This window comes from Sceloporus occidentalis, unplaced genomic scaffold (genome assembly GCF_023333645.1).
Source record: "Sceloporus occidentalis isolate IW3139 unplaced genomic scaffold, rSceOcc1.0.p SCAF_137, whole genome shotgun sequence".
Lineage (NCBI taxonomy): Eukaryota > Metazoa > Chordata > Lepidosauria > Squamata > Phrynosomatidae > Sceloporus > Sceloporus occidentalis.
In genome coordinates, this window is record NW_028317117.1 from 1,678,198 (window position 1) to 1,695,624 (window position 17,427).

General features: G+C 39.3%; 1 protein-coding gene across 1 annotated transcript; it reads left to right on the forward strand.

Moving 5' to 3' along the window:
• The first annotated feature begins 1,505 nt into the window (after positions 1 to 1,505).
• Positions 1,506 to 2,453, forward strand: LOC149281221 (olfactory receptor 1J2-like). Its single transcript, XM_089499564.1, has one exon. It carries the CDS (start codon positions 1,506 to 1,508, stop codon positions 2,451 to 2,453), a length of 948 nt encoding a protein of 315 aa, XP_089355690.1.
• The last annotated feature ends 14,974 nt before the right edge of the window (positions 2,454 to 17,427 follow it).

A 17,427-nucleotide genomic window follows, 5' to 3' on the forward strand; every position in this document is an offset into this window, starting at 1 on the left:
GGTGTAATATTTCTATATATTGTCATCAGCAGGGGCTAATATTAAAGAATGAGAAATAACTGCCTAACGTGTGTGTGTATATGTGTGTATATATATATATATATATATATATATATATATATATATATATAGTGTATATGTACCGTTTTATAATTGGCCCCCATACTTTGGTTCCTGGCCCCCCATGTGCCCCCCCTAAATATGAAAGCTGGAGACGCCACTGGTCATCAGGCAGTTGCCGGACTTAAAGTGGTGATCGCCAGTCCTGCCCTGATGGCATGTGCGGAGCTGGCTGCCCATGGGGAGCGAGCCTTGTAGGGGCAGCATGGTTATATTTGTTATTTTTATTTATGGTCACAAGTCCTCCTTAAGTACCCCAAGAACACAATATGCTACTAATTTCAATGGGTATATTGTGACAACCTATCAAAGGACAAACTGACGTTAGGAAATCATCATCATTTTGCAAATTTGTGATGACCGCAGTGGAAAGATTCAGCTTGGTGCACAAATCCAGTCAACTGGCCAAGTGACACGGTAGCCAGGTAGGTACTTGACAGGACTCACTACTCTCTACCTGAAGATCAAAAGCCTGCTATGGACAGCAATCAGTGTCCTGGCAGATTCGGTGACTTCTCATGTATGCCTGTTGATTGGTAAAGTTCTAGGCAGCATGCCTTTCTATGATATTAGCAGCCTTGATTGATGTTGCACTCTTCTGGTGATCAACACTTCTCTGAGGTTAGTTGCAGGTACTGTTACTCATTTGTAAATTTTTTTCTAGTGCAGACATATGTTCTTGTTCAGGATGATCAACTATACTAGGTGAAAATAACTTTGAGTTAATGAAGACTTAATAAACGATGAGGAGCCAAAAGATGACTTGGGGAGGGCAAAATGTCTACCACAATAGCCACAGGATAAAGGATTGGAAGTGTACTAGAAGGTGCCAGAAAGGAAAGAAATACAATGTAAATGGGAAAAAATGAATGGGTTTTTTGTCTGCATGCAAAATGTTCATAAAAGATGTAGACAATAAAGTCAATAGATTTACATTGTAGGAGATACCTTTCTTTACACCGGTAGAATCCATATTCCCCAGAGTATAGTATTGAGCGCTTGAGGAACATAATTGGAATATTGTAATGAACATAATAGGTCCCTGTATGGAAGAGAACAGTAATATCAAGCAAGATGTGCAGTTTCAGCAATATATCAGGTCAAGACATCTGTCGTCAATGGGAACATGTCAGGTGAGAATTAATCATCTTGTATGTGCAGATGGCTCGTCTTCAGGGATCTCGCTTGTCTCTGCACTCTGTATATAAAATGCCCAGAAACGAACACCACGGGCATTCAACGGCCTCAGAATTCCATTGTAAGGCTCAGAAGCTAAACTACTATACAGCGGAGTGTGCTCACTCCTAAATGATCAAGGTTTTTTTTGTTTGTTTTTTATTTAATTTCTCAGGATCGTCTACAATTTTTTTTTTCTTAAAAAGGAAATGGAAAACGCCTCCTTCGCCCGACCAAATATTATCCTTCTTGGGCTCGTGGAAATGAACAAATTCAAATATCTGTATTTTGTGATAGCTCTTGGTATATATCTACCCACTTTGGTCCTGTGCATGGGGATTGTGTTTGTTATCCGGACTGAAACAAGTCTTCATGAACCTACGTACTTTTTTATCTGTAATCTTATCATCAATGGGATATTTGGAAGTTTAGTTTTTTACCCCAAATTGATGATTGACCTGCTCGCTGGATATACTACTCTCTCATTTGAAGGCTGCCTTATCCAAGCATTCTGCATCCAGACCTATGCCTACATTGACATTTTTATGTTCACAGCCATGGCATATGATATGTACTTGGCCATCGGACATCCTTTGAGGTACACAACACTAATGACAAACCGGAAAGCACTAATGTACATAGCGGCGTCTTGGTGTTTTGTCCTTGTAGATCAGACTGTGTTTGTGGCATGGGCCTCTAGCCTTAGGTTGTGTGGGTTTACCGTCAACAATGTCTACTGTGAAACAATGTCCCTCATTAAGCTGTCCTGCGGTGATGCCTATTTAGTTAACCTCGTCGGAAGTTCCGTGACTCTGATCATTGTTATTTCCTCTCTGCTTGTTGTCGTCTATTGCTACATACGGACATCTATGATATGCCTGAGGATCTCTCGGGAAGCTTGTCAAAAGGCTATCAACGCACTGGTGACCCACCTCATCGCCTTCACCACTTACTTGGCTACAACTTTATTTGTTATTTTTTTTAGATACAAAGAGAATGGCGGGGCTACGTCTCGAACGGCACACTTGGTTCTGGCTATGGCTGGATTCGCTATCACCAGCACTTTAAATCCATTTTTATATGGGTTACGGACAGAAGCTCTCAAAATCAAACTGGTCAAAAGAAAGACACGTATCTTCAGAACTGGTGAAATCTGACTGCTCTCCATTTAAGCCACACGTATAAAGTATATTATCAATTCTTCATCATTCACTAATAAGTGGCCATTTGTATAAATATACATAATAATTGCCAATGAGCGGACTACGGATTAAAACGGTCCCTCAAAAACTATATAGCCAGAGGAGGATCATTTTTATCAACCATGATTTAAATTTTGGAAGGAAACCTCTGCTAATGTAGAATGTAAAGGAACCTGAGAGTATACTTAATTCCATTCCATGCCATAACATTTTTCTAAAGTCAACAATGCTGCAATTGAATAAACATTGAATATATATATTAAACTAGGAAAATATAACATATTCCAAGTTTTCTGTTTGTTTTTTTTTGGGACATTCTTACTTAAACAAAGCTTTTGTGATACAGATAAAAAAAAAATGGTTTATTTATTGTCCGGCACAATAAGTAGGTATTTTCTTCTCTTAGAAACCAGAAAAGTTGCAATCAGAAAAGTTACATCTATATTGCTCCCCATTCGAATTTCTAAAATCATTTGTTTTTATTTCCAGATTAATATACGGCACATATTTTTGTTTTCTTAAAATATTACTTGTAATATTATTTGAACCTCAAGATCTTCTTCTGTCGATAATTATTCTGAATAATGAAGCACTTTATTCAATCTAATTAAAAGCCAGTGTATACTCTACAGCCGAGACCGTGTCTTGATGTATCTGTTCCATAAGTTCATGGAAAACAATGCTGGTTACTGGAACTCATTTTTAATAATAAGAAATGATGGGATCCTGGAGAAAGCAGAAGGACCCGTCCAGTGGTTAATCCACCAGTGTTTGCTGGATATCTTGCCTTGATTTTCTTATATTGCTATTTAACCTACTTGTCTCCATTGTTGTGAGTTATATTTAAAGAATTATATCATTTCCCGCTGCTTCAATTTGGACGATAAAACCTCTTCTGTGCTTCTGCTTCCAGCATTATCAAAAGCTTGGGCTTTTGCTTGACTCATGGTGCCACAAAAGTAGAGAATGCCACATGGAAGTTGATGTCAGGGAAAAATCCAGCTCTCCATAGTGCAAGAATGAAGCCCACGGGGCTCAGAATGGACCAGAGTGGGCCCTTGACTGGGTGCCGAGCAAGGCTTGGCAGCATTTTTTGAATGAGGCAGGGGAGGGGTTAACGGTGGGTTATTTAAGGGGTTGGCGCCACTAGGGTAGGCGTCATTTTCTTGTTCCACCCACCCTCCCTTCTTTTATTTGTGTTGAGTGTTTCTGGTGTGTGTGTTTTATGTCATGGTCGTGTGTAAGCTTACCAGGTATCTAGGGGGTTAATGCTGCTGGGAGAGCATTTGGTGGTACTCGTGGTGGGAGGTTTCCTGGCAGTTGGAGCTGGGAACCTCAGGTCTGGGTTTGGGCATCCCAGTATGTTCTTCCCTGTGTGGTACCTGGATAACCTGGTAAGCTTGGGGTGTTTTTTGTTACATTAAATGGTTAATGTTAATTATTCATGTTAATTATTTATGTTTATTGATGTTATTTATTGGTTTTCCGTGTGTTGGTTATTGTCCTGTTAACGCACCTATTTTTCGGTTTTAGGTCTGCGTGGCAATGGCTAGCGTTAAAATAAAATCGGCTGTGGCCTTTTCTACCCAAACATGGTTGTTATGTATTCATTGGGGTCAATGGCAGCACAGATAGTTCTACTATACCTTATTGATTTGTGTACATCAATGAAGAATAATACATTGAAGTTCTACTATGACCATTTTTTTGCCAATACACAAATAGACTGCTTCTGTCAGTGACAACATTCATCTTCAGTCTCCTAGATACTTCTAGGATGTTAATGAAAGCCCCAAGAAAACATGTAGTCATCCAGAGTAGTTTAAACCTAATTGTAGGGTGTGGCCACTAGCACAGTGGCTATTATAACTGTATTTCCATCGGGGCACCAGGTCCGGATAGTGTCCTGCAGATGTGGCCAGACGCCTGTGCCCCATGAGCAAGACCAAGCAAACCATTGGCCTGCTCCTGCACCATACCAGGTCACCAATAATGGCCAAGGCCAATACCTAGCATATTATTGGCCCCCACACTACCAATGCTTGCTCCAAACATGACTAAACCCACACCTGTCAAATATGCCCCATCCCGCTGAAAAAAAACAGCCAGACCACCTATACCACCATAAAATGCCACGAAAAAGAAACAGTTTGATTCAGTTTTCTAGCCCACTTCTGAAATTGTTACCCTGGCAGGATTTTCTTGCCTCTCCATCCTTTCATACGATTTTTCATGGATATCTAAGTGACTCTCCTGTCCAACCTGTCTTACTCCCTTAAGAGTTTTGTTTCTATTTGCCCTAAATCTTGGTATTTCCATTCTAATTCTGTTCACATCATATAACATGACCTCAAGCCATTTTTTTATTGGTTTTCTACTGACTACTCACACTTCAGATTTTTTTGTTGTAGAACTTCTAGATTGTGGGCCATCCACCAATTGTTCTTTGTTCTTCTTCTGTCTTATAACAATTATAATAATGATCAGGCACTAAATATCATACAATATTGTGTGAAAGTTATAGATAATGCTGCAAACACTTGAAGTATAGCCCCAAAATACCACCAATAATCATAAAAGATAGAAAAGTGTTGCGCCGAAGAAAATAATAATTATTGATAAATCAAAATGTGAAAGTGACTATTAATATTTCACCAAAAAAGTGTAGGAATGGAGTTTTAAAACAATAATACTTATATTTGCTTTCCAATTGTCAAATTAGCTCTCCATCCGTTGTATCAAGGTAATGTGTCAATATGTAAGAGCAAAAAACGAAAGACAAAAAATCATAGTGCTTTCCATAAATGTATACAAATCAAACGTTTCCCCTAAGTGATGTCTCACTCACATGTAACTGAGCTCTGACTTCGCAAGTACACAACAAGTGGGTTTCAGCTCCGTATTCACTTATCGGATTGTATTCAGAGATTCTCCTTGGATCACTTTCTTAAGCGTTTTCTCCGTTCACACAACGGTAACACGGAACAAGGAGTATAAAAGTAGAGAGGCAGGAAGGTAAGGTATACATACGTTTTAATATTTAAAAAGGTGCAGCATGCTTACATTTAAAAACTGTCTCTCGCGTATCTGAGTCTCTCCGGTTTCCTCTAAAACGGGCGACTTGCAGGTATAACGCGGTGACGTTCAACACGCAAACGCGTTTCGCCCAATCAGGCTTCCTCAGTGGCGTGTTGACTTGTTCTCCCCTCCCTCCTTATATGCTCAGTTCCGTGTGTGTTGTGGTTAATTATCTCTGATTACATTATAACCAGTCAAGTGGCAACAATCCGATACAAAGTAGAATGGATTAAACAATCAATTAAGGGTGTATTTAAACATTGGTACGAAATATGGAGCCTAAAAATGATCTCAATTTGCCAGCAAAACACGTTGATTTTTTTGTATTGATTTTTTTGGTTACAAGTATACATATAGATATAATCAATTATAACGTGCATTTTATGGATTTTATATAAATTTTAGACCATGATTCCACAATATATGCATAATAAAACATGGGAGACAAGTAGAGTTTGAATGATACCTTTATTGGCTAACTGAGTAGATATAGATTGCAAGCTTTCAAGACCTCTCAGGTCCCTTCATCAGGCATGTTATACAATAATGTGAAAAACCTCTCTTTAAGTATCAGTCAAACAGTATGGTTACAATTGGGAAGCAGATAACATCAAAATGTCCAGGACAAGGTTCTTTGATCAGTCAATAGCGTTAAAATCAGAGGTGGATTGGGGTCATAAAAGGAGGTGTCAGGGGGTATTCACAACTCTAATGGGGTCAGGTTGTGTGCATGTCTGGTTTGTTATCTACAAAGTGATAATGGGATACAAATTCCCTATCCCGGTTGAGGCCAGTGTTTAAAGAGTTACATTTAAGTATTAATTTAACCTCCCATATTTTTCTCTCCCTCTGAGTTTTGAACAGTCCCACTAATACAGCCAGTCTGATGTCACTGATGCTATGTCCATTTTGGCAAAAATGTTCTCCCACTGGTGTCTCTGCTCTCTTGTTGTTGATGTTAAATCTGTGTGAATTAAACCTTTTATGCAATGGCTGGCCTGTTTCACCCACGTAGAGGGCTGTTGGACACTGTGCACACATAATAAGGTAAACCACATTAGAAGATTTGCAGGAGAAGGCACCATTGATCTTATGGAGTGTATTAGAATTTGGTATAGGCACCATGTCCACAGTGTGGATGTGTGCGCATGTTTTACACCTTCCTTGTAGGCAGGGGAAAGTGCCATTTTTTGTGGACTTGTTCAGGGCACTCCTGGTTAATAGTTGTTTAAGATTGGGGGGCTGTCTGAAGGAGAGTAGGGGAGGCTGTGGAAAAATTTCCCTGAGTCTGTCATCCGTGTGTAGTGTTGCTTGAAGTTCTTTAGATATTTTGGGTAGAGCTTCTACCTGGGGGTGGTAAGTGACAACCAGGGGCACACGGGTTCCAGTATGATGTTCTTTGTACTTTAGTAATTTTTTTTCTGGGAATGTTGGTGGCCTTCTGTATGGAAATAAATACATGGAAATAAATACATGAGCAAATAACTACAAGATACAATGGATATATATCACAATATATGGAATAAATAAATAAACACAATGAATGATCAATATGATACATATAATAGGAAACTGCAGTTTCTGGAGTGATTATTTAAAGAAGTCCCTGGAGTGCCGGTAACTATTTTTGGATGTTATATAATAAATATCCAATATATATACTTAAAAAAATCATTAATTCCCCTCTCTCAAACATTTATCATAAAGGGTATATAAAAAATATATCAATAAATAGGTCAGAAATATAAATATATATATAAATATATAAAAATTACATATATATATATATATAAACATATAAATATATATATAAAAATCCATAAGATCTAAATATTTATTAAATATATAAGATACATATGTATATTGATGGAAGTATAAATCCTATGAAAGAGAGGGAAAAATATCTTATTATATTGTATCAAAATATTGTGTAACAAATTGTATAAAAAATGTTATCAATCTAAATTGTCTATCAGCCTAAAAAGTTAAATAAATCAAATTCTTGATTCAAGCCTTTAGGATTTAAAGTTTTGAGATAAAATACCCATTTCATCTCTGCCTGTCTTATCTTCTTCACATAGTCACCCACTCTCCAATCTTTATTAATAATTTGGATTCCTATATATGTAGGGCATTTTGGATTACTTTGATGACATCTGGCAAAATGTACTGGTACAGAGTGATTGGTTTTATTTGTTTTTATTGCTCTTACATGCTCGTCCAATCTCTTGTGTAATGGTCCTGCCGATATACTGCAAGCCACAAAGTCTCGTCTCTCTGCCATACACTGACATACAATATAACCAACTCCATACTGTAGTTTAGGATTCTTAATGGAATGGATTAAAACAACTTCATAATTGGATCAGTGTTTTAGAATTAGGGATATTCGCGTTTTAGTAATATTCACACCTGAGAACAGGTTTGAGTCCCAGTTGTTTTGCCCTAATCTCAGTGTTTTGGGGCAGATTCTGAGGGTGACTCTTTCCTATTCTTTAATGCTGTGATTATATATAAGACTAGGTGCTTTTACTACAAAGTATACCATGGTTGATTTCCCTGCTCAAATACAGGTCACTAAATGAGTACTGAGAAATGAAGGTTTTGATTAGGACCGATATTAGAACCATTTGTTAAGTCACTGCATGGAATCTTCACAATGTGCTATAATTTATGAGTCTCAGGGTCAGCTCATTTAGAAAGTCCCCATGCGTGGCACTATTTCAGATCAACACACCTGCAGTTAGCGTGAACGTGCCAGGAGAGAGTTTGTCGTCACATTTCTGCAGATGGTGGATCTTCAGGGAGCTCATTTAGCTCTGAACTATGTGTATAAAATGCCACACGACGAGCTTACTGTAATTAACGTGCTTTCCAGGATATACAGTAAAAGATTTAGGATTAGGTCTCAGCGTTGTGTGCAAAGCATGGAGAACAAGACACAGATTAATCCTGATTTGGTCCTTCTTGGTCTAATAGAGATGGAGGGATTTAAATACCTCTATTTTGTGATAACTCTAGTGATATATGTATCCATTCTTGTCTTATGTTTAATGATTGTGGCCATCATTTGGAATGAACCGAGCCTTCATGAACCCATGTACAGTTTCATCTGTAATTTAATTGTCAATGGGATGTTTGGGAGCGCTGCCTTTTACCCCAAGCTCATGATCGATCTGCTTTCTGGATATACAACTATCTCACTTGGTGGATGCCTCGTCCAAGCTTTCTCTCTGCAGACTTATGCTTGCGTTGACATTTTCACGTTTACGATCATAGCTTATGACAGATATCTGGCTGTCTGTTTTCCCTTGAGGTATCCGACCCTAATGACAAACAGGAAAACATTAAAATGCATAGCTGTGGCGTGGGGTTTTGTGTTTGTAGACCAGACTGTGTTTGTTGTTTGGACGTCAAGTCTAGGTCTGTGTGGTGCCACCATCAACAACGTCTACTGTGAAACAATGTCCCTCATGAAACTGTCTTGCGGAAATTCTTCATTAATTAATATTCTTGGGAGTTTTATGACTATACTCATGGTAGTTTCATCGCTGCTGGTTGTTGTTTATTGTTACATAAGGACGTTTGTAATATGCCTCAAGATCTCCAGAGAAGCCTGTCAGAAAGCCATCCATACTCTGGTCACCCATCTACTCGCTTTCTCGACTTTTATGGCCGCCACTTTATTTGTAGGTTTTAGGTACAGGCTAAACATCGGTGGTGTGTCCAGTAACTTCCACCTCGTTATCGCAGTGACTGGACTCGGTGTCTCAACCACCTTGAACCCTTTAATTTATGGCTTACGGACAGAAGTTCTCAGAAAGCAAATAATTAAAAAAATGCATATGTGTTCGAAGTTGGGTAAACCAGACTAACTATAATAGACTGAATGCAAAATGTAGATATTTTTTTATTACACTAACAACAAGACACAGTAATTAGGGACAACGTACGACGGGGTTCCAGGTGTGACCGTAATTCCATTAGCAGGTTTGACGGAATGTAGATATATATGTTACAAAGTCTTTTAAAATAAAATTGCAATAATGTTCATTATTTCTTAAGACCTGCATTTCAAGTTGTTGATTGCTGTTGAACAGTTAAGGGACGCTTTGTCAGGGAGGATGAGGAGAAGAAAGGAACTTCAGGGCATGAAATCGAAGTTTTGCCACCTTTTTGGAAGAAAAAAAAATGGAAAACACTTTGTCCACCTGTAACCAAGGAATATGTACTCCGTGCAGTGTCGTTTCCAGAAGAGAAATAAACTACAATATATAAAGAGCGCAAATGTTTTTTAAACAAGATTCACGTTTTCAATGTTTGATGTATCCACACATATTATATATCCTTCTTTCCCAGGAAAAATTAGGGCTACTTGAAACCATAGAAACACACAAAATATAATAATTGTGCTAGTATGTAAAACCGATACTAAAATTAAAAAAACTATTTTGTAAGAAGCGTTTGCTTAGCATTTCTTCTGCACGGTAGGTGCCACTGATGAACACTGACCCAATTTACAGTATGTTCGGCAGATTACAGTGCCACTACAGATATAGTATCAGCGCAATGGGATGTCAGGGCTTTTTATTTATATTTTTAATTTTTTTTTTTAGTATTTTTTAATTTTTATTTCAATTTTTTGCACTGTTACCAATTCAATATGGAAAGAGATCACTTTAGGGATCTCTCGTACATCTTATGTATTGTATTGTTTATTTCTTTTTATTGTAATTTTTCATTTTTATTTATATTTCATTAACCCCTTCAGAATCACATCTGGCCTGTTTTCATTCGCCGGCTGTTACTGCAGAGGTTCTGCCTCTCTCAATTTACTGCTGATTTTGTGACCCTATACATACTATACCCTAACATTTAACCCTTCCCTCTCTCTTGATGGTTATATATACAATTTTTATATATTTTTTTTAGTTTTCTATAGTGTTAAGGTTAGTTCAGGTTAGATTGAAGGGTGGTTAGATGGAATTTGGGATAGAGTACAAGCGTACTTCATTCTGGCGAAGCCACACTAATAGCATCAGATATTGAGCCAACATTTGATGTGTCAGATGATGATGAGGAGGCCCAGGTTCTACCTGCTAAATTGAGGTGTACAGAACCTGTCCCTGTGCCTGACCAATGCACAAACATGTCAGACCCAGATATCCCTCCCTTGATCAGATGCTGCTCAGGGTCAGGCAGCTGACCAAGGGGGGCAGAAGCCAGACCTGGCATCCCGCTGACCCCCATGAGATATAAAATTTGGGGCATTGACCCTTGTGATGGGCATTGTGAAAAAGCCCACCATACACTCTTGCCCACCCCTGTTTTCGCCCATATTATGACCAGGACAATATATTTTGATTTACTTAGATTCCTGCATTTTAACCTCCAATGCCCCCCTAGAGGTCAACTCCCCCCAGTTGTATAGGTTGGTTAAGTTAAGGTGTAGGAGCAACAATTTTAAAATGAAATCTGGGGCATTTTTTTTATTGGCAAATGGTAAAAACGATTTTATAAGCATATTTTCTTCAAATTATATATGCAGTGTATTTGGTATGTGCTTATGAAGTGATTGTATGATATATATACGTTATTTCTCACATTTTGTCCATGAGATAAAAAAAATACTTCTTAGAATCTTTTCGGATGCATATTTTGCATTTTATTCTTACCAAATAATTGTGATTCAACAACAACAATATAAATGAACAATTCAGAACAGTAAAATATTGCATGGTAACAACACATAGGATATACAGATTATAATAATGGGGACACAATTGTCAAACTTTTCTTTCTTAAATGTTTACTGGTGGTTATTTCAGAGTTCACTTCAGACCCTCGCTGGCTGCAGTCTGCTCCGCAGTACACGCAGTTAAGCAAGCACATCCCTCCTTGTTGGAAATGCGGGGCCACGTTTGTTCATGTGACCAACATCTTGTCTGCCCAGTTGCAGAGCCCTTCAGGGTCACGTATTTTTGATGTGATTTAACTCTTCTCTGCCCCGACCACCCCATGGTGTAGCAAGTCGACTGCCGCACGGAAGAGACGCCGCACTAGGGAGCGCATGATAGAGTAAATCAGTGTTCCCTCGTGATACACAGCTCCCCCATACAGTGGAAGAAAAGGAAGGACCATCCGAGGGTGTCCTCAATCCGTGGACTGTCCTCGGAAACTGGGGACATCTGGTCACCCTAAATTAAGGCCCATTTAAAAAAAATTTTTGCAAAAAAAGTTACTGATGTTTATACCCCAGAACGGTATGGCATAACTTTCTACAAACTTTGCCATAGTGGTACGGGATTTACTGCCTCCTTCTGAATACACAAAGGGGAAGGACATTCATTTTGATCCCCCTGGCTGCCCAGAATCAGTGGGCACTAACAGGAGAATAGTGTTTTTTCTTTAGTTTTTACAACATTTCTTATCCTAAATTTTTTAGCTAATCATGTATCTATGGTATCATGCACTCACTCGCTTTGAAGAAAAAAAAACAAAAAACAACAATATATAGTTGACATGGGCACACATGGGCCGAAGTTGCTCCGGCACCAAAATCCCCTGGGACTGAAACGGTTAAATTTTACAAATTACAGGTAACAACATGGGGGTAGTAGAAGCATTATTAAACTGTCATATGAGAGCTGACCGACAGGTTATTTAGCCACATTGGATATAAATAAATTCACTTAATCACTTTTATGAGATGAATGGATCTTTTCTTATTTATTTTCAGTGGAGAAGTGTATAAAACAGACTTGAAATATAATGCAGTCTCTCAGAGAACACAGGGTCAGATTAATAAGGCAAACAGGTAAAGTCAATTGAATCCGAAGAAGAAACGTGGATTTGATAATCTCCAATTGATCCGAAAAGGTAGGTTAAGTTCAGAGTCTCATTAAAGAGAAAATAGCAGACAGTCCATAAACACCAGATGGCACTTTTTTTCCCCTCAGAAATCTCATGGTGCTGCCACAACCACAAGGGTAGGCACAAGCAAATAAGGTCAACAATTATCACCTTTTGACTCTATATCCACTTTATACATGGATCCCTTGAAAGTAATTATCCGCTGTACAAGACAGTCTTTAGACAAAACTCCGGTAAGAGATGCAGTAGCCAGATCACCACTCATAGACCGCTGTTTTGCCCTTAACGGGAATCTCGAGCACATCAGCACAAGGTTGCAAGACTGAATTAATAATTGAGGCTTGGGGAAGCATGAGAAATACCAATAACCAAAGTTATGGTGGGTAAAAAAAGGTGAGGGAAAACAATACCACTTCAAATGAAGAGGTAAGTAGAAGCATTAACAAACACTCATCTTCAGACACCAGACAAGCCAGGTTTGTTCATGCCTCAGAAATCTGATGGTGCGGCCACATCCACAATGGATTCTGGGTAAACACATGCAAATGAGATCTAGAACAATCACCTGTGGCCTCTTCATCCACTTTATACGTGATCCCTTGAAAGTAATTGACCGCTGTAGAATACAGCCTTCAGACAAAAGTCAAGTAAGAGATGCAGTAGTCAGATCACCACTCACAAACAGCTGTTTTACCCTTATTTTTTTTATTTTATTTTTTGGAGCCCGAGGTGCGTGCTCCTTTGGTGCTGCATTCTGTGCTCAGAAGAGGCGACAGAAGCCCAATACGATACTGGGTCCCTGCAAGGGGAACCCAGACAAATCACCCCCCCCATGGGAGGGCCAGATCTTCGGGACTCACCCCAGAGGGTGAGACCCCTTTGCCTTTAGGCTTCACCGCCAAAAGACAGTGTCCAAATCAAAAAAACAAAGGGTGAACGTGGCCTTGCAAAAAGGTTCGGTGACCGTGAAATCAAAAAGCAAATTAATCGGCACACGTGCTTCAACAGATTGTGATTGCATAAATAAATAAAAATAAATAAGGGCAGGCCATGATTGGCCTAGCCAGGTTCATAAATAAATTTCACTCCATGCCCTGATGGTGCTATGGAGGAAGTGTAGGATAACCATCTGTGCAAAAACGTGCACTCACCGTGCGCAGCGGTATGCAAGACTGTACACGGTGACTCCGACATCGCTGTCAGGGCAATTTAAGCACCTCGGACTCCATGCTTTCCGAGCCCTAAGGCCAGAGGATCAGTGTTTCCCCCCTCTTCCCATAGGGGTACTACACTTGATCTTAGCCAAAACGCCAAGACGTGATCACCACTCGCAAACAGCCGTTTTACCCGTAACAGGAATCGCAAGCACCTCATCATGAAGTTGCAATACTGAATTAAAACTTGAGGCTTGGGGTAGAACGAAAAATACCGTTACATAAGTTATGGTGGGTAAAGGTGATGGAAAACCCTTCCACTTAAAATTAAGGGAGTATTAAAAGTATTATTAAACACTCATCTACAGACACCAGACAATCCAGAACGCTTGTTTTCCCTCAGAAATTTCATGGTGCTGCCACAACCACAAGGGATTCTGGGTAGGCGCCTGCAAATAAGGCCAATGTAAACATGCATGTTCTCACCTGAAACCCCAAAATTAAATTTTTAGTTTAGGTTTGCAGACAGTGGGGTTTGTGTACCAGGAGGCCCTGCAATGTTCCCAGTCTCAGAGAGGTGTAAAATTGAGTGAGTTCTGACCTCTACTGCAGCTTCCACATGGCCAGTGTCACGGACTGGGTCCAAACAGATGACTGAAAGGACCCAGCGCGCCCGAAGATTGTATGCAGGAGTCACAGTGCAGTAGTGGAGATGGACAGGGCCTGGTTGCAGGGTGACCACACTCACCCAGGTGTTGAGCACCTAGGGTTGTGCAGCCAAACACCAGCGCCCTGATATGGCAGCAGGTGAAGTCCAGAATGAAGTGAAGTGATATCCTGCAGGATCCTGGAGCAGGCATGAAGCATATCACTGGAATCACGTGCAGGATGCTGCAGGCTGGGAGTATGGAAGCTAAGCAAAGGGTATAGCAGAAACATAACAAGCAAGGGACAGGGAGACCAGGCACGAAACATAACCAGACAAGACATACATGTTACAGGGCACTACAGTGAACCAGACAAGGAATAAACATTACTAGACAAGATATACATGATACAGGGCAACAACAAAGGACAGGGAAGAAGGCAAGGAACACAAGGAAAGGAGTGAGCTCGGACGCTTCCCCTTTAAGCAAGGATAGGCCATATTGATTAGGACAAAGGGAGAGGAGAGAGGAACCAGAATCCTCAGATGATACAAGGAAGAAGGGCAAAGGCACATACGAGACAAACAAACATGAATACAGAAACTAGCCTAAGACTGTTTGATAACAATTGGAGATTCCGTCACATGATATGGCCATAGTATGCTTAGCCCACCACTACGCCAAAGTACTCCAATGACGGTGGGTCCTAACGCTAATCCCTGCTGACAGTGATACGAAACAAACCAAACATGTAATGAAACCACATAGCACTGAGACATAGCTTTAGACTGAAGACTGAGACAAACAGAACACACAGGTGGAGCGCACCTTATAAAGGAAACAGAGCTGAAGCAAAGAGCTGAAGCAGAAGCAAGGAATGGAAGATCAGAACAGAGCAAAAGGAAATCCAGGAATGGATCGAAGCAAAACAGGGAAACTGAAACAAGACAGATATGCAGCTCCGCAGCCTGGGCAGAACGTGACAGCCAGTTTGCAATGTTCTGAAGCCGAGTGCCACAAGGTAGCTTTTCGGGTAATATAGGTCGCAGTTCATCCCTCCTTGCCTCTGTACCCTACCCACTTTCAATATATATATATATATATATATAAATAGATGTACAGGAAATATTACTTAAATTATTATTATTATTTATTGTTTTATATAGCACCATCAAATGCCATAGCGCTGATCATTACACATCAACATATAATATATAGTCTCCTTGTATGACATGCCTCATGGTATAAAGTCTAGATCAGACGTCTACCCTCCTTTTTTATATTAAAATTGTATTCTATACCATAATTTATTGTTGTGTACAAATAAAGAATTTACAAAAAAATATTGCTATTCCTTTTTTCACGTTATTAAACTTTAAAATTTCTAAATTGATTATTTGCAAGCTTAGTCAAATTCACAACGTATTCATATTTTTGCAGCTAAAATGAGACCCTTGGAGGGTTTGACTTTTTTTTTTCCCCAATTAACAGACAGGAATTCTTAGGGGATCTCCCAATTACCAAAATACGCTTATAAAAACCCCATGAGAAGCAAGACACTTCATATACATTTATACACGCACACGTATGTGCATGCCCATTCGTTTGGTCTAAGCAGCTCATACAAGAACAGTGTTTCTCTTTCATTAAGCAGAATGGAAAATGTATCAATAATAAATCCTGACTTACTTCTTGTTGGGCTAGAAAGATGGAAGGCGGAGATGAAAGAGTTAAAATATTTCTATCTTGTAACAGCTTTCGGTCTATATGTAACCACCATGTTCTTATGTGCCACCATCGTACGCGTCATACGGACTGAACAAAGCCTGCAGGAGCCTATGTACATTTTCATCTCTAACCTGATTTTTAACGGAATTCTTTGGAACACGTCGATTCTCCCCAAACTAATGATCGATTCAGTTTCTGGGGCCGTCACTATCTCGTTTCATGCCTGCCTCGTCCAAGCTTTCTGCTTGCAGAGTTTATGTTGCAGTGATATATTCACGTTCACCGTCATGGCCTATGACCGATATTTGGCCGTTAGCTCTCCTTTAAGGTACCCGGCCCTTATGACGAAAGAGAGGGCCCTGCAGTGCGTCGCCGTCATTTGGGTGATTTCCCTTGTAATTGAAACTGCAATTGTCACGCTGGCGGCGAGACTCATTCTATGCGGAATTCATGTAAACAATTTGTTTTGTGAAACGGCGTCCCTCGTTAATCTGGCTTGCTATAAGTCTTCTGCTAGCAATACCTTTGGGACTGTTGTGACTATTTTCCTCGTCGTCTTTTCCCAATTCGTAGTCATTTATTGCTACCTGAGAACGTTCATAATATGTCTAAAGATTTCCAGAGACGCTTACCAAAAAGCCATACATACGCTGGTCACTCATTTGATTGCTTTTTCCATTTACATGATTGGAAACTTATTCATAGTTTTTAGGCACAGGCTGGGTAGCGGATCGCTGTCCAAAACCGTTCAGCTTCTTCTCCCGCTGGCTGGAGTGACTATTTCCATTGTTATAAACCCAATTATATATGGAATAAGAACAGAAGCTCTCCGGATCAAAATATTTCACAGCATGCAGAAAATTAGGTGCTGCCCAAACCACGTGAAACCGAATTAAACTAAATGACAATTCATTTGTATTTTTATTAGTGTTTTTTTTTTTTCTAGTGGACTAACGAGATATTATTTTCAGCAGGTCCTAAAATAAGGCCATATTATTCCATAAGTAAAATCTGTTTTTTAAAAGGTATTTTTATTGATGACACAAATCATGACAAAATGTACTAAAATATTTCCTAAAATAGCTTTGCAACTCTGGCCACCACCTGCCACTGAACTCAGCTTCGCTAAAATAGAATCATTTCTTAGTCTCTCCTAATACAACAAAAGTGTGATTTTACCATGTTTTTGCTCAAAAAGTTTTTAAAATGTAATTTTTAAATAAAAGGTGATTACGTGCCAAAATCTGAGATATTTCTATTTTTCTCCATATTCTTCTTTGGGTATTTATATTTATGTGCATAGGCAGTACTGTCTCTGGCACGGGTGTTATGTTGTATAGTTCACTGCGGTTCCACAATAAGCAGTTAAGGGCCTCAATCATCTTATTTTTGTGGTAATTTCTCAATATTCAGTTAAAAAAAAGCATAGATCGGAGGCGTCCAACCTAC

Bases quoted from the DNA above. Each gene is read 5' to 3' on its own strand.
- LOC149281221 (XM_089499564.1), top strand. From the start codon at position 1,506: ATGGAAAACGCCTCCTTCGCCCGACCAAATATTATCCTTCTTGGGCTC.